Genomic DNA, 23,021 nt, shown 5'->3' on the forward strand with positions numbered 1-23,021 from the left:
GCATTGTTTTTAAATTTGCGCAAAAACGGTACCCTAAACCCCAAGGATTTTTTTGTCACTAAGTATTATTCCGATCGGTGGAATATTACAAAAGTTATGAAGGTTTAAAAAATCGTGAGATGAGCAGATTGGTCTTCTCGCCTGTCAGTCACCATGAAGCTAACACTCCTTCCGGGGGCGAGGAGAATAAAGCCCCGGAGGCGGGGCTTGAGTCAGTCAGCCCAGAAGCCGTGAGTGAGAGTTGAGTCCAGAATTGTGAGTCCACAAGCCGTTAGTCTCCCTCACTTGGGGGTCCTCGGGCTGGCGCATGGTGGGGTGGTTGTTCCCCTCTCCCTGTCTCTGCCCCCTCCCTGTCTCAAAAAGATGCTGCAAATCTGAAACTCCAGCTCCAAAAGGCATCAAGCTCCCCTCTCCCTGTCTCTGCCCTCTCCCTCTCTCTGCCCTCTTTCTCCCTCTCCCCTCTTTCTCCCTCTGCCCTCTCTCTCTCTCTCTCTCTATGCCCCCTCTCTCTCTCTCTCTCTCTGCCCTCTCTCTCTCTCTCTGCCTCTCTCTCTGCCCCCTCTCTCTCCCCCCCCCCTATCTCTCTCTCTGCCCTCTCTCTACCTCTCTCTCTGCCCTCTCTCTCTCTCCCTGCCCTCTCTCTCTCTCGGCGATCTCTCTCTCTGCCCTCTCTCTCTTTGCCCACTCTCTATCTGCCCTCTCTCTCTCTGCTCTCTCTCTCTCTCTTCCCCACCCCCTTCCACTCTAGCCGGGCCTGTGGAGTTGGGGTCTATGTGTGAATGGATAGGGCGGAGGTTGGGTTAAAAGGAGCGAATGAATAATATTCATATAATATCGGGGGGGGGGGTGGTTAGTGTGTGTGTGTGGGGGGTGGTTAGTGTGTGTGTGTGGGGGGTGGTCGCACCCCCCGCAAACGCGCATTGAGGGGACGGGACCCAACGGGTCCCACTTGGTCTAGTATTTAATAAAGCAGCGAGTGAGAAAACAAGCAACTACTGACCCGTTAGCCTTCTGCCAGTAATTGGGAAAATATTGGAATCTATAAGGAAGGATGTGATAACAGAATGCACAGGAATAAAATAATCCGATTGAGCAGGGCCAGTTTAGGTTTATAAAAGGGAAGTCAGGTTTAACTAATCTGCTGTGGGTGTTTGAGAATATGAGTTGCAAAAGGAAGGAAACCATATATTTATGAAATTGGTCAATGAGGTTCTAGCGCGTGGAGTTGAGGTTAATACACTGACGTGGACTTAGAATTGGGAATCCGATATGAGTCTCTCTCAGGATGGCAGGCTGTACCTTCTGGAGTACTGTAGGAATCAATCTATTCACCACCTATGTCAACAGCTTGGCTGAGGGCACCACATATCAGATTTCCAAATTTGTTAATGATGCAAAACTAAGTGGGATTATGAAGAAGGAGGAGGATGCAAAGCAAAGTGACTTCAGAGGAATATATTCATAAGCTGAGTGAATGGGTGAGAACGTGACAGATGGAGTAAAATGTGAAGTGATCCACTTTGGTGCACAAGGCAGTAAAAGCAGAATATCTTTTAAACAGTGAGAAATCGGGTAGTGTTGATGATCATTGGCGTCATCGGACACGTGACTGAAAGGCAAACGCCCGGTGCTGTAAACATTGGGGACTGAGGCATTTTGATTTAACATTTTCATTTTGGGAGGAGCTGCATGCAACAATAAAGATGCCTTACTGCAATTATATGGGGCCTTCTATGAAATCATATCTGGTGGACTTTGAATAGTTTCGTTCTCCTTAACTTAGAAATAATGCACTTGCCAAAGCATAGATGTGGACAAGATTCACCAGATTTGCTCCAAGGATGGTGGATTTCCCGTAAGAAAAGCGATTGAGAAGACTAGGCCTGAAAATCAGAAGATCTTCCCTGACTCAGGAGTCTAGAATCAGAGGCCACAACTCCAGAACTAAGGTTAGGCCATCTAGGTCTGAGTTGGAACAGGGAGCACAGAACAGGACAACACAAGAACAGACCCTTTGGCCCACAATATTTGTGTTGACCATGTTGCCAATTTAAACTTCACAATTGCCTGCATGTTCTGTATTCTCCATTCTTTGCTGGTTTGTGTATCTGTCTAAATGCCTCTGAAACATTGCTATCATATCTACTTCCACCATTTTCACCAGAAGCATGCTCCAGACAAGTACTGCTCACTGTGGAAGAAAACCTGCCTCCTAAATAGAGTCAAAGAGTCCTACAGCACATAAACAGGCCCTCAACCCAACTCACGTGTGCCTACTAAGATGCCTCCTTGAACTACTCCCATTTGCCTGCATTCGGTCCACATCTCTCCAAACCTTTCCCATCCACGTGCCTGTCTAAATGCCTTTGTTTTTGTACCCGCCTATTGCTTTCTATGGCAGCTCATTCCAATATCCACCTTCTGACCCATAAATTCTATTTTTTTCCTTTCATCTTATTCATGCCCATGATTTCACATACCTTTTTTTAGGTCAACTCTCACCCTCCCATGCTCCAGGGTAAAAAGCCCCCACCTATTCTGTCCCTCCTTATTGCACAGACTCTCCAGTCCCGGTAACATTCTTGTGAATCCTCTCTGCACCCTTACCAGCTCATGACATCCTTCGCCCAGCTTGGTGGCCAGAACGTGATACAAATCTATCTTAAACTTTCCCCTCTCACTTTAAAGTTACGCCCTCTAGTTTTGCATTTCCAACCTGGGGGAAAAAAACTCTATATACTCTTTCTATGCCTCTCATAGTTTTATAAACTTCTATCAGGTCCCAGCCTCCATAGTTCCAGCTAAGCAATCCAAATTTGTCCAAGCTCTCCTAATAGCCAATGCTCTCTAATTCAGGCAACATCCCGGTGAACCATTTCCACACCCTCTTGAAAACCTCCACATCCAGTAATCCAATGATTAGAAACTGCACACTGTGTTGCCATTTTCAAAGAACTAGGAACTTGCACCCCAAGATTCTTTTGTGCATCGATGTTCCTGAGGTCATTTACTGTATGCTTTCCTCTTACATTTTACCTCCCAACGTGCAACCCCCTCAAATTTGTCCAGATTAAACTCCATCTGCCATTCCTCTGCCCATATTTTTTATATTCTGATGAATCCTTTGACAACCTTCCTCACTATCCAATGCTAAGAGAAATGTCTTCACTCAGAGGGTGGTGAGCATTTAGAATTCACTACCCCAGATGACTATGGAGTCTCAGTCAATCAGTTCATTCAAAACAGAGATTGATTAAAACTAGTAATAAGTGTATCAAGGGATAATGCTCGAAAAGGGAACTGAGGTCGAAGATCAGCCATAATTATGAATGGATGCAAGTTGTGCTGGACAGGGTGCAGAGGAGACTCTCCAGCATGTTGCCTGCATGGAGGACTTTAATTATGGGGAGAGATTGTAAAGGCTGAGTCCTGATGGAGGTTTATAAAATTTTAAGAGGCATCGATAGGAAAGACAGTCAGAATTATTTTACCATCAGAATCCGAATTAGAATCAGAATAGTACTCTATTTGCCAAATATGTTTTGCAACATACGAGGAATTTCATTTGCCAAGTCAGTCACCATGGTAGAGGTATCAAAAATAAATGGGCAAAGGTTTAAGATGAGTGGAAGGAGTTTAAAGGGGATTTGAGGAGATAGGTTTTTATGCAGATAGTGGTTGATATCTGGAACTTGTCAGAGGAGGTGGTGGAGTCAGATGTGATCGCAATATTTAAGAATAATTCATTCAGGCATCAAAATGGCCACAGAGTGCAAGGATACAGACTGAATGCGGACAAATGGGATTAGTGTAGATGAGCAAAAAGGTTGACATGGACATGATGAGTCAAAGGGCCCATTTTGTGCTGTACAACTCTATGACCCTGAATTGCCAAACAGTTTCAATAGATCAGCCATGAGTGGATTCAGTGGTCCGAATGGTCTAATTCTGCTCCTATGACTTACGAACATGCGAAAATGGCCCAGCCTGGCTCCTATCACTTATGTACTTCTGTTGAAACAGGAATCGCGATGTGTTAAATTCAAAGTAAAAGTACTCTACCTTACCAGACACAAAATTCACCCCAAGAGAAAGTAGCTGAAAATATGCAGCGCAGACACTAAGAGCTGCAGAGGTGGTGTAGGCTAAGGCAGATTCTGCAGGACGGCAGGAACCTGTGATGTTGTGGGCCAGAGACAAAGAAACATGGTGCAGGGACATGCCATATAAGTAGTGGGTATTCTGCATGGAAATACTGACTGCAGTTATGGGGGAGTCCAGAACCAGGGGCCACAGTTTAAGAATAAGGGGCAAGCCATTTAGAACAGAGATGAGGAAACACTTTTTCACACAGAGAGTTGTGAGTCTGTGGAATTCTCTGCCTCAGAGGGCGGTGGAGGCCGGTTCTCTGGATTCATTCAAGAGAGAGCTAGATAGGGCTCTTAAAGATAGTGGAGTCAGGGGATATGGGGAGAAGGCAGGAACGGGATACTGATTGGGGATGATCAGCCATGATCTCATTGAATGGCTCGAAGGGCCGAATGGCCTACTCCTGCACCTATTGTCTATTGTCTATTGTATCAGTAGTTATAGAAACACTGGACCTTGCCTCTCCAACAGCAACATCATACATTGGAGGAATTACACAACAGGATAGGCGAGAACATAATTTGCAGATTGCCTGCCTGAAGAACAAACAGTGCAATGGAACCAATTTGGGAATGATCCATTCCTGGTGCCGCGATAAGATGTTCTAATGTAATCTTGAAAGAAAATAAAAACACACTCTCTAGTTCTCCATTAGATGATGCTTATATTTATAAAACAGACTGATCCTTCCTTCCTTCCTTCCTTCCTTTCTTCCTGAATCACTTGCCCTGCCTTTCACCAGAACCACCCACTTGTGTCCTGCAAGTAAAGAAACATGTTGTCCTGATGACAACATAGAATTAATGTGCTTGAATGAATAGAAAGCCACTCAGACTGGATGCTGTTGTTATCTGTATTAAAATATTTACGTATAAAATTCTGCACTCAGGCCATCTGGGCCCGCTGCTTTTCCGTTCTTTAGCGAACTAATTGATTCTATAATATCTTTTACTGTTATTTCAGCATTTAACAATTCTCTACCTTCCTGATCTAAGCTATTGATTTGACATTCTTGTAAAAATATTTCCATACTATCTGTTTGTCCTGTTAGTTTTGACGAATAAAGATTTTTATAATATTGTAAAAATCTATCATTAATATCTTTTGGAGTAATTAATATATTTCCATACTCAGATCTAATTCCGTGTATCATCTTCTCATCTTCTAATTTTCTAAGCTGTCGTGCTAGTAATTTTTGTGGCTTATCTCCAAATTCAAAATACACTTGCTTAGTTTGTTGAAAAAGTTTAATCACTTGATTAGAATATATTTTATTTAATCTATATTTTACTGATGCAATTTTATTACTTAACTCTTTGGAAGGCTGTTTTATATTTTCATTATCTAGACGTTTTATCTCATTTTCTAAATTTTGTTCTATTTTTCGATTTTCTTTATTGAGATGTGCTTGTGCGGATATTATTGCGCCACGCATGAATGCCTTAAATGTGTCCCAAAATAGTGATGGAGAAGTTTCAGGATTATCATTAGTTTCAAAAAATAATTTAATCTGATCCATCACATATTTACAACAGTCATTGTCCTTTAATATCTGAGGGTTAAATCTCCAGGTAGTAGTTTTATTAGATATATCTTTTAATTTTATCTTAAATGTTAATGGCGCATGATCCGAGATGATAATATTATGATATTTTGCATCATACGTAAAAGGAAGTAATTTAGAATCTATTAAAAAATAATCTATCCTCGAATAGGTTCCATGTACGGGCGAGAAAAAAGAATATTCTCGTCCGGATGGATTATCTAACCTCCAGATGTCCTTAATATTAGATGTATTGATAAAAGCATTTATGAATTTACTTGATTTCGAGGCAGCTTTCCTTTTTGCGGATGATCTATCTAGATAATTATCTAAAGTACAATTTAAATCACCTCCAATTATTAAATTGTGTTGAGTGGATATAGGAATATTATTAAATATTTTCTTAAAAAATAATGGATTATCAAAATTAGGGGCATATATATTCATTAAAATTACCTTTTTTGAATATAATTCCCCTGTAATTATTACATATCTGCCTTCTTTATCCTCTATAATAGAACTTTGTATGAAAGGTATACCTTTGCGAATAATTATTGCAACTCCTCTAGATTTATGAATAAATGTAGAATGATACACCTTAGAAATCCATTTAGCTGTTAATCTATGTTGAGCATCTTTTTTAAGATGAGTCTCTTGAAGGAAAATGACATCTGTCTTCAATCTGTTCAACTGAGCTAACACCTTTCCCCTTTTAATTGGTTCATTAATTCCTTTTACATTCCAACTGCAGAAGATCTGATTTCCCCAAGATTACAAATAATGTATAGATATGCATATGACCAAGGAAAACTACCAGAATCTTTAAATGAATCCACAATTACACTCATCCCTAAAGTAGATAAGGATTTGGAAGATCCTGGATCATATAGAGCGATTGCCCTTTTAAATACAGACCAAAAAATATTAACTAAGGTCTTATCTAGGAGATTAAGTTTAGTGATCTCTAAATTAATACATTATGATCAAACAGGTTTTATCCCAAAACGTTACTCATCCCATAATCTCAGACGTTTGTTTAATATTATATATTCAAAAAGAATACGAGATACGGAACTAGCGGTTATATCACTAGATGCAGAAAAAGCGTTTGATCAGGTGGAATGGATGTATTTATTTAATATAATGGAAAAGTTTCAATTGGGGGATAGATTTTGTAAATGGGTAAGAATTTTATACTCGAATCCTATGGCAAGAATTTTGACTAACCAAATTTTATCAGCCAAATTCAAACTCTCTAGGGGATGCAGACAGGGATGTCCGTTATCACCCTTATTGTTCGCATTGGTGATAGAACCATTGGCGGAAAAAATTAGATCTGAACCTGAAATATATGGCTATAATACTGATACAACAATTAATAAAATTTCTTTATATGCAGATGATGTTTTGATTTATATTACAAAACCGGAAATTAGTATTCCCAACCTGCTAAACATTATAACTAAGTTTGGTGCATTTTCTGGGTATAGGATTAATTGGGATAAAAGCGAGATTATGCCAATAACAGGAATAAATCTTAATACATTACAACAATACCCATTAAAAGTAGTTACAGACAAATTTAAATATTTAGGGATTAATGTAACTAAAACTCATAACTCATTAATAAAATCCAACTATCCTCAACTATTAGATAAACTTAGAAAAAATATTTTATATTGGAAAACACTGCCTATATCCATGATTGGTAGAATAAGTGCCATAAAGATGGTATTTCTACCGCAGTTGTTATATTTGTTTCAGGCTATTCCTTTTTTTCTTCCGAAAACTTTTTAAAAAAAAATTGATAATATTGTCAATAGCTTTATTTGGGATTATAAAAATCACAGAATAAATAAAAAACATCTATGCAAAGCTAAGATAAATGGAGGATTAGCACTTCCAAACTTTTTATATTATTTTTGGGCTGTTCAGATTAAGAATATGAATTTCTGGTGGGTAAATATGGATCATGAACCGACATGGTTAAATATAGAAAAGGAGGACTGTCTACCTTTCAATGTAGGTTCGATAATTTTTGCACCAACGGAAGTACAAAAAAAATATTATAAAGACAACCTAATAATATATAATAATAGACGTATTTGGAAACAAATAGTTAAGACTCTACACTTGGATAATCTCTCATTTAGATTACCAATTATGAATAATCCATCGTTTAAACCTGCTATATTAGATGGGGGGTTTAAACAATGGGATGATTTAGGAATTACAAGGATAGAACACCTGTATAGAAAAGGAAAATTTCTTTTATTCCAGGAGTTACAAGATATTTATGGATTGTCTCCACAACATTTGTTTAGGTATTTACAAATTAGAGATTATATTAAATCCAATACACAAGATTATAAAAATAAAGAAGCAGGATTGTTAGACGAACTGTTTAATTTATATCCAAATACAGAAAAATTAATAGCCTATATATATAACATCATTTTGGATAAGGAGAATCCAATAACGGAAGTATATCGTCAAGCATGGGAAAATGAAATGGGATTGGCTATAACAAAAGAAAACTGGGAAGAAAGTCTACAACGAATACACCGGTGTTCATTAAACGCCAGACATATACTGATACAATTTAAAGTATTATATAGGTTACATTATTCGAAAACTAAATTAAATAGTATTTTTCCGAATCTCTCCGCTATTTGTGATAAGTGCAAGAAAGCAGAGGCAAATTTAATACATAGTTTCGTTACATGTCCTAAATTGAATTATTACTGGACAGAAATTTTTAAAGTTATTTCTGAAGTCATCAAAGTTAAATTGGACCCTAACCCAAAGCTAATAATATTTGGAATTCCGGATTTACATCTATCACTTACAGTAAATCAAAGAAATTTCTTTGATTACTGTTTAATAATTGGAAAAAAAATCATATTGAAATTTTGGAAGGGAACATTATCCCCCACAACCAAAATGTGGGCAACAGAGATGATGGAGACGTTACATCTGGAAAGAATTAGATTTGTCCTATTGGACAAGTATAATTCTTTTGAACAGATATGGTCTCCATATATACAGTATTTAGAGAAGTAGCTGTTCTTGGCAACACAGCTCGGCGTGCACCCTGCGGGATTTGGTGAGAATAATTCATTTTTATATTGGAATTACATATATGTCTTTATTGATACTATCACTTGTAGTAGTGTTATTAATAATACATATTGTGGTTACTAAAAATTTTTTTTTTTTTTTTTCTTTTTTCGTTTCTCTTTTCTTTCTTATATATAATCAAATTATTATTTAATCACTCTCTTAATGATTTATAACTGTTCTATTCTTTCTCTATCATTATTTCTAAAAAAATAGTAGATAAGTATTACTAGTGTTTTACTTAATGCAAATTGAATTAATTTGATATAAAGTTGTTTGAAGCATTGTAATTGATTACCTTTAATAAAAAAATATATTAAAATATTTACGTATGAGTAATGTAGTCATATCAGAAATATTTATGGTGTTGTCAATTGGCGGTACTGTCCTGAGGAGATAATAAAGGAGGGTGAAGACTCTTTGCGTGTACATCAGATGCTGAGATGATATCGAACGACAGGGTTGGGAGTAATTAAATCAGTACCAACAGTGCCTAAAAAAGAATCAACACAAGTGATTGCTTTGCATGTGTTGCTTTTGTAATGTCAGAACACAAGGCCCTTTACTACATAAGGCAGCGCCTTTGCATAAGAGCTATCAGGTAACTTTGATCTGCTGGGGTGAATCTTATTAGGGATTGGCAGCACCCACTTTCAGCCATTGTAACCGTGCAATGAATCCAAGACGTATCGAGTGACGGATATGCCACTATGTACCAACTCTGGGCTCCATGTTGCGTCCAGTGGCAGGTAACAGCCTTGACACAATGCCCCAGCCTGACACTGGAAAGTTGCCTTTAAACGAGGTCTTAAACGAGTTGATCTTAAACGAGTCGATCTTAAACGTGGTCTTTAAACGAGTTGATCTTAAAGAAGGTCGGAACTGACATGGGATCATTATTCCCAATGGAGATTCTAGACCTGTGGATCAAGTGGTGATGATGGGGGTTAGTTACTAATTAATTTGTTTTATTCCAATGTTTTAATTTATTTCTAAGTGTTATGTGCTTGATTTCTGAATTGTTTAAAACAATTTTTTTTTCAATCATTTACTTCAATTGTAATAGTGATAACGAACGATAAAGCCACCCATTTTGTCGTCTGTCAGAGGCAGGGTCAAGAGTCAAGTGTTTTATTGCCATATGTCCCAGACAGAACAATGAAATTATTTCTTGCAGCAGCACACCAGAATATGTAAACATAGTACACATTGAGTTGAGTACATACTGTTGAGACACCCAGAGCCAGGTGGGCATTGGGGCCTGACGCCCCCCTTTGAAAGCACAGAGTCCCAGCGAGGTTGGAGATCCAGCTTAGGTGGGCAGCACAGTGGGGATTGCGGGCATCGATGTTGGGCCGCAGACCGCTTCACTATGATCTCGTCCTTTTATCTTTAGTAGGTTTTAATATTTATTTATTGCTGCCAAAGATCAAATTTCTTGCATAATGGGAATGTGTTAAGAGCTTGCACCCATGGATAAGCAGCCTTTATATTTCAGCATGTTTATGCCTTCATCTTCTCTCTCCTAAACTGCCCTCATTAACTCATTGACCACATGACCTCATTTATAGCTTAACGCTACAGCAAACCCTGGTGTCACCCTATGAAAGATATCCCAGTCGCCCTATCGATCCCTACCCCGTTCTCCCTGATACTTATCTTCTCTCCTTCCCAATTCGAATGAAGGATCATTGACCCGAAATGCTAACTAGTTCCCTTCTTGACCTGCTATTTCCAGCATTTCTGTTTTTATTTCAGATTTCCAAAATCTGCATTTCTTTCTTCCATTTCATATTTAATTTGAACCATGTTACTCTAGTTTAGCACGTGCATGTTGAGTTGCTTCATGTGCAGAGGAATAGATCTGACAAGCGTGTGCCCTTCAGTAAATAACTTGCTTCCTTCTCCAGGCGACTAAAGTGGAGCAGACCCTTGCCCATGAGATCCACGCGCTGAGGGGCATGTTTATGGGAAAGGAACTCCTACTGCATGACAATGCCACAAGAGCACAGAGTCTTCAGGCTGAGGTGAGCACAGATGCTGGGTGTGAAACTGATGTGACTGCCTTTTTTAAATGATCAAGTGGGATACATGCAATTTAAACCAAAAGGGAATTGTTTAACCTCTGACTGTTTTTGATCCCATCCATGTGATGGTTTAATGATCCAAGAAACCCTGTTAATAAACAAGGCCTCATCATGACAGAGCATGTCTAGTGAGTAGGCTTTACTATTACACTATAGAGAGACAATGCGGAAACAGGCCTTTCGGCCCACCAGGTCCGTACAACCAGCAATTCCCATACACTAGCACTATCCTACACACACTAGGGACAATTTACAATTTTACCAAAGCTAATTAACCTACCAACTGTACGTTTTGGGAGTGTGGGAAGAAACCGAAGCACACCCACATGGTCACAGGGAGAACGTACAAACTCTGTACAGACAGGATCGATCCCAGGTCACTGGCGCTGTAAGGCAGCAATTCCCCCACTGCGCCACTGTGCCGCCCCAAGTATTGAATTAGTTCAGCAAATGTTTCATTGCTAATTTTACTGGCAATTATATTTCAAGCTGCCAAGATACTCATGTTCCCATGGTCAGATACCTGATGCTGCTGCTGAGTATTTGGACAACTGTAGCTCAGGCAGAACCACGTTTGCCAAATGACCGACAGGGACCCATTCCTACACTGGGTGAACGTGGGAGAATATTTGTTCCTTCATCATTCAAGCATCACCAATCTGTCATCTCCATTTGCTTATCAGAAGCGGAGCTGTAGGATCAGACTGTTCTGGCACTACAACATAAACAAAGCAAACAGGCTCACAAAGAGGGAAGTGAGCCACAGCCAGGGACTCACGTACACTGAAAGCCATGTATAAATCTGTAGATGGGCAAGTGGTAGCAGGCTCGGTTGGGAAAAAACCCTTACCTGATCAACATCTTTATCAACAACTTTTAGAAAGTGTTCTCGAATTTGCGGGTGAAACAGTTCATAGGAATTTTCAAAAAAATATTTACAATCTTGGTACCGAGAATCAAGACTTGTTGGATTAAGTGGACCGATTAGTAAGGATGCTCTTTGAATGGAGCGGTCAAAACATTGCTCATTGCCTCGTGACAGATCACTCTACTGTCGGAACAAAAAAGTAACCTGGAGCAGTGGATGGTTACGATGGAAATGGAGAACCAGTCACTGAAGAACAGCCACGATTCGATGCAAGTACAGTGCTCACAGCTGCAGCAAAAGAACGAGGATCAGTCGTTGAAGGTAAGGCCCACAGGACTTCTGCAGTCTTGCAATGTCATTGCTCGGGTCTAAAGGATAGGTTCAGTTAGCAAATCAGAGTCAATAATAAACGAGAAAACAAAAGATGAAATTTATCGCCACAGAGGGTTGTGGAGGCCAAGTCAATCGATATTTTTAAGGCAGAGATAGATAGATTCTTTATTTGTAAGAGTGTCATGGGGTTATGGGGAGAAGGCAGGAGAATTGGGTTAAGAGGGAAAGGTAGATCGGCCATGATTGAATGGCAGAGAAGACTTGATGGGGCCGAATGGCCTAATTCTGCTCCTATTACTTATGAACTGCAAATATTGGAAATTTGTAATAAAAACAGAAATGTCTGTAAATATACTCAGCAAGGCAGGCAATGAAACAGCCTGAAGGTCTGAAGAAGGGTTTCGGCCCGAAACGTCGCCTATTTCCTTCGCTCCATCGATGCTGCTGCACCCGCTGAGTTTCCCCAGCAATTTTGTGTACCAATGAAACAGCAATGATGTTTCATGTCTGAGACCCTTTATCACAACATGGAAAGAAAGAAAACAAGTTAGTTTTCTGCTGCGGAGAGGTTGGGGAAGAAGGAAGTAGGTAAGTTTATCTCAGATAGGGTGATACCAAGTCAGTTAATGCAGCAGATTATACTCCTTTATCTGTGTTATGTTACTATAGCAGGGCTGTGGATCAGGCCAGCAGGTCGGGCTGTAACAATGAAGAGAGAAAAACAGAGTCAAACTTTAGACAGTCAGGATCTTTTTCCCAAGGTGGAAATGTCAAAGACTAGAGGGCATAGCTTTAAGGTGAGAGGGACAAAGTTTAAAGGAGATATGTGGGGCAAGCTTTTTATGCAGGAAGCGATGAGTGCCTGCAACACGCTGCCAGTAGTGGAGCAGATATGATAGTGGCATTTAAGAGACTCCAAGATAGGCAGATGGGTATGCTGGGAATGGAGGGTAGGGATCATATGTACGCAGTGGATATTAGTTGATCTTGGTGTCATGTTCGGCATGGACATTATGGGCCGAAGGGCCTTTTTCTGTTCAGTACTTTTCTATATTCTGTGCTCAATGGTCCATAGATTACCTGAAGTTGAAGAAATCAATAGTGAGATTGAAAATCGCCAATTCACCATGGCAGAAGATGAAGTGTTATTTCTCAAGTGGGTATTGCAATAGTGCAGGAGGCCACAGACAGACAGGTTATTGTGGTAATTGTGGGCTGGTGGGATGTTGAGTCATTCCTTTAGGCCAAACGCAGGTGCTTAACACAACAACCACACAATCAGTGTATGGTTTCTTCAATGTAAAGACCACATTGTGGACACCGAATGCAGTACACTAGTTTCAGAAAAAGTGCAAGTGAGTTGTGCTTCAGCTGGAAAGACTGTTTAGGTCCTTAGAATGCGGGAAGGCAAGTGGTGAAAATGCAGCTGTTGGAAATGCTGTAATTCCATGGGAAAGTGCCATAAGATGCGGAGTAGTTGGTGTAGACGGAAGTACAGATCAAGGAGTTGTGAAAGGGAGCAATCCCTTCAGATGGGTTAAAGGACAGGGATTAGGTGGTGGACCATTGTTGGAGCTGGAAGAAATATTGAGGGAGTCCAGAACCAGGGGCCACAGTTTAAGAATAAGAGGTAAGCCATTTAGAACGGAGATGAGGAAAAAGTTTTTCACACAGAGAGTGGAATTCTCTGCCTCAGAGGACGGTTCTCTGGATACTTTCAGGAGAGAGTTAGATAGGGCTCTTAAAGATAGCGGAGTCAGGGGATATGGGGAGAAGGCAGGAATGGGATACTGATTCGGGATGATCAGCCATGATCACATTGAATGGCGGTGCTGGCTCGAAGGGCCGAATGGCCAACTCCTGCACCTATTGTCTATTGTCTATTATCTATAAATTGCAATGGATGATCCATGGAATGTGGAGTTGGAGGATTGGTAGGTTAGGAGCAGAGGAACATTGTTCTTGTTCTGAAGATAGACACAAAATGCTGGAGTAACTCAGCGGGACATGCAACACCTCTGGAGAAAAGGTATAGGTGCGTTTTGGGTCAAGACCCTTCTTCAGATGTTTTTGATTGTTCTTGTTCTGTCCAGGAGAAAATGAAATGCAAGCAAAATCACAACTAGTACAGGGTTGTACTCGCATGCCTACATTTATATGCGCTGCACACAGGAGCTCATGTAGCTATAGGTATTGTCTGTTTCGAGTTTCAATGCTTTCTGTGTGATTGGGAGCACCCACATTCCACATGCCAGAGATGTGCTGATTAGTGGGTTAATCGTCGATTATAAGTTGCTCCTTGTGTAGATGGCTGGTAGGAGAATCAGGGATGTAAAACGCACATGAGTGGGGAAGATAGGTTACATGGAAATAAGTAAAGGAATGGAATTACTGGTAATAGCATTTTTCTGACTGCTAGCATAGACCCAATGGGCTGAATTCCCCCCTTTTACAGTGAAGAAAAACATATACAATCAACATAAAATAACTTGGCATACATACGTATCTACATGCAAAAACACACAAACGTGGATACACACAAAACTGTTCATTGGTGTTGCTGATTAGTTAGAGCCAGCTAATTCTCTGGAGAGGAAATGGGACTTTCAGAAGTTTCCACATTTCCACATGCTGAGTGCCTTCATTCACGTTCCAGGCAGCTCTTCCTTGTACATCTGTGAGCAAGAACAATTCTTCATGTAGAGCTCAAAGGTGAGGACAAGAGATTTCTCAGTCGATATTTATTCAGTATGGCTATGGTTCCTTGCTGTGTGGTTGAATGGTTTGTGTTTATTCATGTTTCCAGCCCCTCACTGGCTTTATTTTGCCTTCTGCAGTAGTTGGTAATAATGTGAGTTAATCTTGATTAACTCAATCAAAACAAACTGAATAAATCCCTAGTTAATGACTGAACGTGTGGTTGTGACAAACACTATGAAGTTGAATGGCTCCACCCTCAGTCCAGAATGTGTGCTGCAGTGCTGGTGAAATGCTTTGTTTCCATTTTGGAAATCAGAGAATATGTCTCTGAGGAACTATTTTAGGAGACTAAATGCAGATGCCATGATCTGACAGTAGTGCATATTCAAGGTTATTTGTTGGTTCCAAGTTGGCACCTTATGTGACAATAAAAGTCCCAGGTTTTAGTATTGAAGAGTATTGCCAGCCTGAAGTGTTTGCTGTAGTTTTACTGAGCTCTCCTAGACTGGAAAGAAAGGACGGCAATCTCAGAGTGATTCAGTAATGCCTGCTGGAATGTTAAATACGGAAAGCTTTGATCCTCGTGATGCAGGCTGAAGCTGAACAGTTGACCCTTACTGGCTTTGAACACCAGGAATAGTCACTTAATTCTGGTGCCTTCGTCGCGATATCCCTCCGATAACACTTAAGGACACAAAGTGCTGGAGTAACTCAGCAAGTCAGCCAGCATCTCTGGAGAACATGGATAGGTGATATTTCAGTCTGAGAAACAGACTCAGATGCTGCCTGACCTGTCGTGTTACTCCAGCACATTGTGTCATTTTGTGTGCTAACCAGCATTTGCATTAACCAGAAGCTTGTTTCTACCTCTGAAACACTTTATGGTTTATAGCATGGGGTTCAATGGTACTTTATTGTCACATGTACCAAGGTACAGTGAAATTCATTTTTTGTATACAGATCGGTACAATTATCACTATACATTAGCACTTACGTACATCAGCATTTCAGATACAGTACAAGCGTATAGTGGTGGTACACGGAGCCTCCCTCTGAATGTCGCTGATGTGCTTACCTTCCCTCCCACCACCAGCTGACCCTGTCACAGGAGGACTTCAGCGAGGTGCAGACACTGAACCGACAGCTGCTGAGCCGAATCCAGGAGTTGAGTGAGCAGCAGATGATGCAGGAGTCCACAAGCTGCAATGCTTCCCTGCTCTCGGAAATAGAGCAGAGTCTGGAGACTGAGACCTGGGAGGCCGGGAAAGATCAGGTAGAGTTGGCCACTGGACCCTTCCACACGAGCGGGTGAAAGTGCCTAATTAGCAGGGCTGACATATGGCGGAGTGGCTGAACTTGTTACTTTATTGAAGAGATGCGTCTTTCTTTTCTTCAATCCAGATAAAGAATGAAATTGAGAAAATACATCAGGAATTACTGACCTTGGTGGGTGTGAACTGCTCTGACAGCTTGACTGGATGTCAGACTCCAAGCCTCCAGGCAGCCCTCTCACACCTGAAGGATTTGGTGCACAATCTGGTGCATGGCCCTGATCCACAGGTAATGAAATTCTTACAACCGTCACGCAGTCTATTTCATTTGTTCGACCAGGATTGACCAACAGTTACAGGTCACATTCAGAGAGTCATGGGCCCTTTGCTTCTGGGAATGGAGTTTGAACCCAGCTTGACTAAGGAATTAAAGTCTTTGGTGTTTACTGGCTAGAAAGGGAATCTCAACAACATCTTTCTGGCTCCTGGTGGGGATGAACTCACAGATCAGAAGACTAATTTAGTATTATTCTTACTTGGAGATGAAATTAGAAACTGGAGAAGTCCCTCCATCTATAAGGATGTTGCCAGAGTTTGAGCTATCGGGGGGGGTTTGGGCAAGCTAGGACATATTCCTTGGAGCGCAAGAAGCTAAGGGGTGGCCTTAAGGAGATGTATAAAATCATCATAGGGATTTACAGGGTAAATGCATAGAGTGTTTTATCCAGGGTGGGGAATCAAGAACCAGAGGACATAGGTTTAAGGTAAGAAAGAAAAAAAAATAGGAACCTGAGGGGCAACTTATCCACTCAGAGAATAGTGGGTATATGGAACGAGCTGCCTGGAGAGATAGTTGAGGCAAGTACAAGAACAACATTTAAAAGACACTTGGACAGGAAAGATTTAGAGGGATATGGACCAAATACGGGCAAGTGGGACCAAGTGTACTCTATGACTACACCTGGGTGATTGCTCTGTTTCTGCTTATGAATAAACTGTAAAAGCCAAAACAAAGTATTTGTGTCGGAAGGTTACAAAAACAAGCAGAGACAAACACACCCATCATCTGCTGCTGATAGTGATCGAAAGATCCAGGTTAAGTTCATGAGGCAAACGGACATTAAGGTCAACAAGGATCCTGGGATGAAGGGCTGGGTGCCGGAGAAGAAAAATCTGGTGAATCAGCTGAGTATGAGTAACCATATTGACCAGCACAACTACCGTAGAATATGCAGGGGTTCAGCAATTTATGACTATAGATTGAACAGTTCCATTCCTGTAGCCTCACTGAACCAATGTTGTGATTCATGGCACTCTCAGCATGACTCCCTGGGGTGGCTGCTCGCGTTACCTTTGACTGGCTGCTATGTGATAAATCGTCTTCCTGCATTTTGATTATTTTCTATCATATTTCCAAGTTTATCCCAGATGGTGAGCAGATGATCCAGGAGAAGATGAAATGGCAGCAGCAACAGTTACAACAGGAGCAAGCAGCGAATCAAGAAAAGCAGCAGAAGATTGAGGAGCTTCAGAGACAGGTACAACTGAGCAGAGAATGGGGTAGTGATACTGTGCGGAGAATGGGGTGATGATACTGAGCAGAGAATGGGGTTGTGCTGGATGAAGCACCTGCATAGGGATTTGCCTGGACAATGAGATCATTGAGACCAGGCGATGGGATGCTTTCATGGCTGATTTCAAGAGTCAAGTTTCAAGACTTGGTTATTGTCATGTGTCCCAGATAGAACAGTGAAATTCTTACTTGCTGCAGCACAACAGAATATGTAAACATAGTACACTTGAGAGGCTGAATGGCTTCCTTCCGTGCTATAATCATACTGAGATCCTGTGATTATGATGTTTGAACCTTAGACGGAACAGTAGCATGTTTGAGGCGATTACATATACCGCAGTGGTTGGGTGTTGGAATAAATATGAGTGCCAGGACTTGGGCTGGGTGTTAATTCTATACCTGAGCAGACCTCTATTTGAAGTGCCGAAAACCACCCCACTTGCAGTGAACATCTAATCAATCTTGAACGAGGAAGAAAAATCCTCAGCTGAAATATTCCTTCAATTAAGCTATTATTAACATTTAAAATTTAATTGTAGCTTTTATTTCTGTTTAGAAAGCTAGTTTTGGGGACTGTATGGTGTGTCTGGGATAGAGCATAGTTTGGGTCATGACTCAGCTGATTTGCTTTGCATGGATCTAGTGAGGCAGTGTTCGATGCTTAGAGTCAAACAAGTCAGGCATGAAAAGCTCAGGTTATGTTTTCACTCAACATCAGTTTATGATTGAATATTTAGGTGCAGTTGCAGAGCACTGATTTGATGAATCTCAGGAAGGAAAATGATGGCCTGAGATGCAGCCAGCAGAACTCTTCTGATGACCAACATCTGCAGCAGGCCATTCGTGAACGGGACACTACGATTGCAAAGTGAGTGATGGAGCCTGTAATTCCTCTGGTCAGAGTTTTATCCTGCTACATGGGTCCTTATCCTGGATATAGCAGAAATGGACGTTATCTGTTTCGGTGTCATACCCGACCCCAAGTAATAGCCCTGTCCCGCGGTACGAGTTTATTCCAAGAGCTCTTCCGAGTTTAAAAAAAACAAACTCGTGGTAAACACGGAGAATGAACGTAGCGGGTACGTCAGAGCTCGGGGACGTCTCTTAGCGGCTCGTACCGCTAACAGACTCGCTAACAGCAGGTAAGCACGGGAAGACTCGTGAAGATTTTTCAACATGTTGAAAAATGTCCACGAGAGCCCCGAGTACCGACGAGTGGCCATTACCGTAAAGCTCTGAGTTCGAATCAGGGCAAACTCGGGAGAGCTCTTGGAATGAACTCGTACCGTGGGACAGGGGTTTTAAGCTTCCAACTCACACCCATGTTATTTAAGACCATTGAACTTAAGCTCTCTAACACTGCCTGACTTTGTCCCTGCCTCATCTCCTGCTGCCAGAACTTTAATCAACGTCTTTGTTACCTGTGGACAACACTTTCATCCACAAGTTCCCATAGCAGGAGGTCAATTAAAACTGCTACCTATGTCTAAGTCACTCAGTCCCATTCACCCTTCACCTTTGGTGTTCATTCACTTACAGGGACTCCCAATTGTCTTTACTTTATAAAATTAATTTCATTTTCAAGTTCGTCTTTAGCCGTTCCCTCCCTACATCTATTTTCCCTCCTCCCTGAGATTATCTCGTTCTGGCATGCCTCATGTCCCGATTTTTCCTTCACTTCTACCGGCGATGGCCAAGGGGTCTGGAATTCTCCTTCCTCATTTAAGGTACAGCTTAATCCCACATTTTGGCCAATCAACTGATTTGTCATCAGATTTTGCTTTCTACTTTTTGCCTGAAGCACCTTGTGTTGTTCTTTTCTGTGTATGTAAATATAACTATTGTTTGAAGATATTAATTCAGTTATTGCTCTGTACAGCCTCAGAGCCAAGGTGTTTATAGCATGGATTCAGGCCCTTCAGCCTCCACATCCATGTTGACCATCAAGGTCTATTTAACGATTCCGACTTTTTATTCTCCCCACCTTCCCATCAACCACCCCAGATCTCCACACACTAGGGGCAATTTACTGTGGCTGACTAACCCACCTTATGATGTGGGAGTTAACCAGAGCAAGGAGGGAAAATCCTACATTGTCACAGAAAGAATGGGAAAACTCCACATGGATAGCACGTGAGGTCAGGATTGAACCAAAGTAGCTGGAGCTGTGGGGCAGCGGCACCTCTGCCGCCACAGCCATTGGATTATCTTTTATTTGGTTTCAGTTGTGTCACTGTGGTGATTGTAAGCGTTATGTCTATTAAGATGAACAATGGAATTGGATGTGGCCCAAGCTGTGTTGTGAGAGACACAAGGATGGATGGCTTGTTTTGTTGATAACTGGAATGAACAGCAGACACTTCCGTAACTTGTAATGCCATAATCATAAAAATGAATAATGGATTGTGTTTTCCAGGAAAAATGCAGTAGAAGTGGAGCTGGCCAAGTGTCAAAGAGACATGAAGTCGTTGAACTCCCAACTTCTGGAGACTATTCTGCAGAAAGTGGACTTGTCACAAGAGCTGGAAGCTTGGCAGGTACGGACAAAACCATTGTAAAGGATGACTTAATCTAGATCTTGGGGTCATGAGAGATGGTGATCTCCATTGCTTGTTTTCACTAACTGTTAACTCAATTAAGAAAATGCTAGAAAACCTCATTTTACATTGGGATTTCTCTATCACAAGCCGTTGGCAAAAGAGTCAATAAATTATTGTAATAAGAATTACTTGATAAAATAAGGAATGTTGATAGGAAAATTCACAAATATTATGGGCAGTGAACAAATTAGGCTCAGAGAAATATTCAACATGATCTGTAGGGCCATATGTGTATTTTGTTCCAGTGTCTATAATTCCATGCTAAAATGTCCAGTGTATTGAGAGACCTTTATGAGGCCACAATTAGAGGGCCACCTGTATGAACAAGCACTAAAATATTTTTTTTGATGAATTTCACTTTTCACTGAATTAATAATGAAATGACATTTCACTGGATTAAGTTGGAGAAAGAAGGATGTGGGGTGAGGAATTGAGAATGGAAAGATCACTAACGGGATTTGAGATATTGAAAGAGGAACTAGTTAAGGTACAAGGGAAGGGCACAACTCAGGAGAGCAACACAATATGTATGGGAGAAAACAACAATACCTGGGCTGGGATTGTGAAATTACAAATTTAAATTCAGCATTGGTAAATCTGGAGAGAAACGGATGGAATGGAAAGATGTTGTAGGAAATTGATTAATGTTGATTAATATACAGGTCGAGTAATCTTGCATCGTTTTCTGAGGTAATAGATAGAAAAAATGACGGAATGACAAGGCATTTTTTATATCATCCTCGAGGATCTTTTTTTCCTCTTTTTAGTTTAATATCTTGTGGCTGGATTCATAGATAAGTAGATGTATTGATACAAAATGAATTGAAAGGACTAATGGGCCTGTGGATATTGCTTAATTTCTGTTGTTTGCATTGTTATTCTGCAGGATGACATGCAATTTGTAATAAACCAGCAACTGAGAAGCCAGCAGCAAGCTGAACAAACCTGGATGGGTTCCACTGAAAATCCAAGTGAGAACACGGATTCTAAATCTCATCTTTCCTTTCTCCGAAGAACCAAGAGTCAGATTACTATTGGGAAAGGCTTCCTTTCATTGTTTAAGAGGTGAAAGCTACCTTGACGTCTATCCTTTCTTTAGACATTCGTGCACCAGTATTGGATTTCACCTATTTTTGGTGCACAAAAACATTGTTGCTTGCAACATTAGTGCCATTTTGGGTCCCTCCCTTAAAACATTGTTAAATTGGATGAAAAGTTCTCTGGAAGTGTGCTTTTGTATTTTTTTTTTTTACCTCAAATGAAAAAAGTTTTGAGCTGCATGTTTCCCAATGGGAACTGCATGGATGAGTCTATACTGCCATAGCGATCACTAGGGAGACTTGTTAGATCTTAAAAGGACCCCTTCCCCACAGCAGCCATGGACCAGCTATGTAACTGGCAGGGTAATACATGGGGAACGGGGTGAATCAAATTTATGAGACATGATCTCCCACACACAAAAGCATGCTGACTATACCTAATCACCCCGTCTTTCCAAATGTGTGTGTATCTTACCCTTCAGAATTCTCTGCAGTAACTTTCTTACCACAGATGTTGGACTTACTGGCCCACAGTTTCCTGTTTTTTCTTAGTAGCTCCTCTTGAAGAGAAGCACAACATTAGGCATCCTCCAGCCATCCGGCCCCTCACCCACGTCTAACAATCATTCATATATCTCAGCCAGGCCTCTGCCGTTCCATCTCTAGCTTCCCACAGTGATCTTGGATACACCTGATCAGACCCAGGAGATTTACCTACCATCATATGTTTTAGAACATTCAGCATCTCCGTGACTACAATACAGACTGTCCTCAATCATCTCCATTAACTTTCCCTAGTACCCAGGTCTCCATATCTTTCTCCGTGGTACAAAACAGAGGAGAAATATTCATTGAGGACTTTGAGCATCTCTTGCAGCTCCACACATTGATGGCCACTTTGGACCCTATTCTTTCTCTAGTTACCTTCATCCTTAATATACTTACAAAAACTCTTTGGATTCTACTTAATCTTATTTGCAAAAGCTATTTTATGCCTCAGTGTCAAATACAGTATATTGCACATTAGATCTTCTAAGCTACCAATCAGCTTTGTTGGAGGTGCTCAATACTATTATAATCTAAGATTATTGAAGGCTTTATTAAAAATAATAGAGTTAGGTGTTCCAAACGGTAATGTGTAGTAACAATATGAACAGCTGGCACTGGGCCACCGCTCATTCACCATATGTAAAGAGAAAAGAACATTTAGATTGGATTGTAGAGGCTTTGTTGGAACCTCAAGTATACACAGGGACAACTTAAATGTACTGATTTATACGGATGTAATAAGGTTATTCTGTACTTCTAGGTCTGTTTTAATTTCTAATATTTGTTTTTATTTTTATTTACTGTAACTGTAATATATATATATGTAATGTGGTGAAAGCACAATCCACACTTTCTCCAGTGCCAGTACGCTGCTATTTGATATTCATTAATAAAAATGTTATTTATTACTCGAGAGAAATTCATTTTATTATAATACAAAAACACATTGATGGCTTCTAATATCATTCCATAACAGGTCTATAGTAATTTACACAATAGTGTGGAGACATTCCTATATTATTTTCTGCATTAGAAAGTTGAGTGCATTAGTGTAAAGTCTAAGTATAATAAGCATTAGTGTAAAGCCAGTTTACATTTGGATCCGTACTGTCTGTAAGATTATGCAATGCCTATTATTATTTCCGATGTCTATAATTGAAGAACATATTTACACTCTCTATTGCAGAC

At 40.5% G+C, this 23,021-nt stretch overlaps 1 protein-coding gene across 1 annotated transcript in view; it reads left to right on the forward strand.

The window, feature by feature from the left end:
• LOC116988993 (BICD family-like cargo adapter 1) overlaps positions 1–22,746 on the forward strand; it is a 33,202-nt gene extending 10,456 nt beyond the window's left edge. The window contains exons 3-10 of the mRNA XM_033046094.1: positions 10,723–10,839; positions 11,942–12,088; positions 15,894–16,073; positions 16,202–16,360; positions 17,490–17,609; positions 18,382–18,512; positions 20,061–20,181; positions 21,131–22,746. Coding sequence (XP_032901985.1) covers positions 10,723–10,839; positions 11,942–12,088; positions 15,894–16,073; positions 16,202–16,360; positions 17,490–17,609; positions 18,382–18,512; positions 20,061–20,181; positions 21,131–21,313 — 1,158 coding nt within the window. The 3' untranslated portion in view covers positions 21,314–22,746. The remainder of the gene's footprint in view (positions 1–10,722; positions 10,840–11,941; positions 12,089–15,893; positions 16,074–16,201; positions 16,361–17,489; positions 17,610–18,381; positions 18,513–20,060; positions 20,182–21,130) is intronic.
• Positions 22,747–23,021: the final 275 nt, after the last annotated feature.

The sequence above is a fragment of the Amblyraja radiata genome, chromosome 28, assembly GCF_010909765.2.
Source record: "Amblyraja radiata isolate CabotCenter1 chromosome 28, sAmbRad1.1.pri, whole genome shotgun sequence".
Classification (NCBI taxonomy): domain Eukaryota; kingdom Metazoa; phylum Chordata; class Chondrichthyes; order Rajiformes; family Rajidae; genus Amblyraja; species Amblyraja radiata.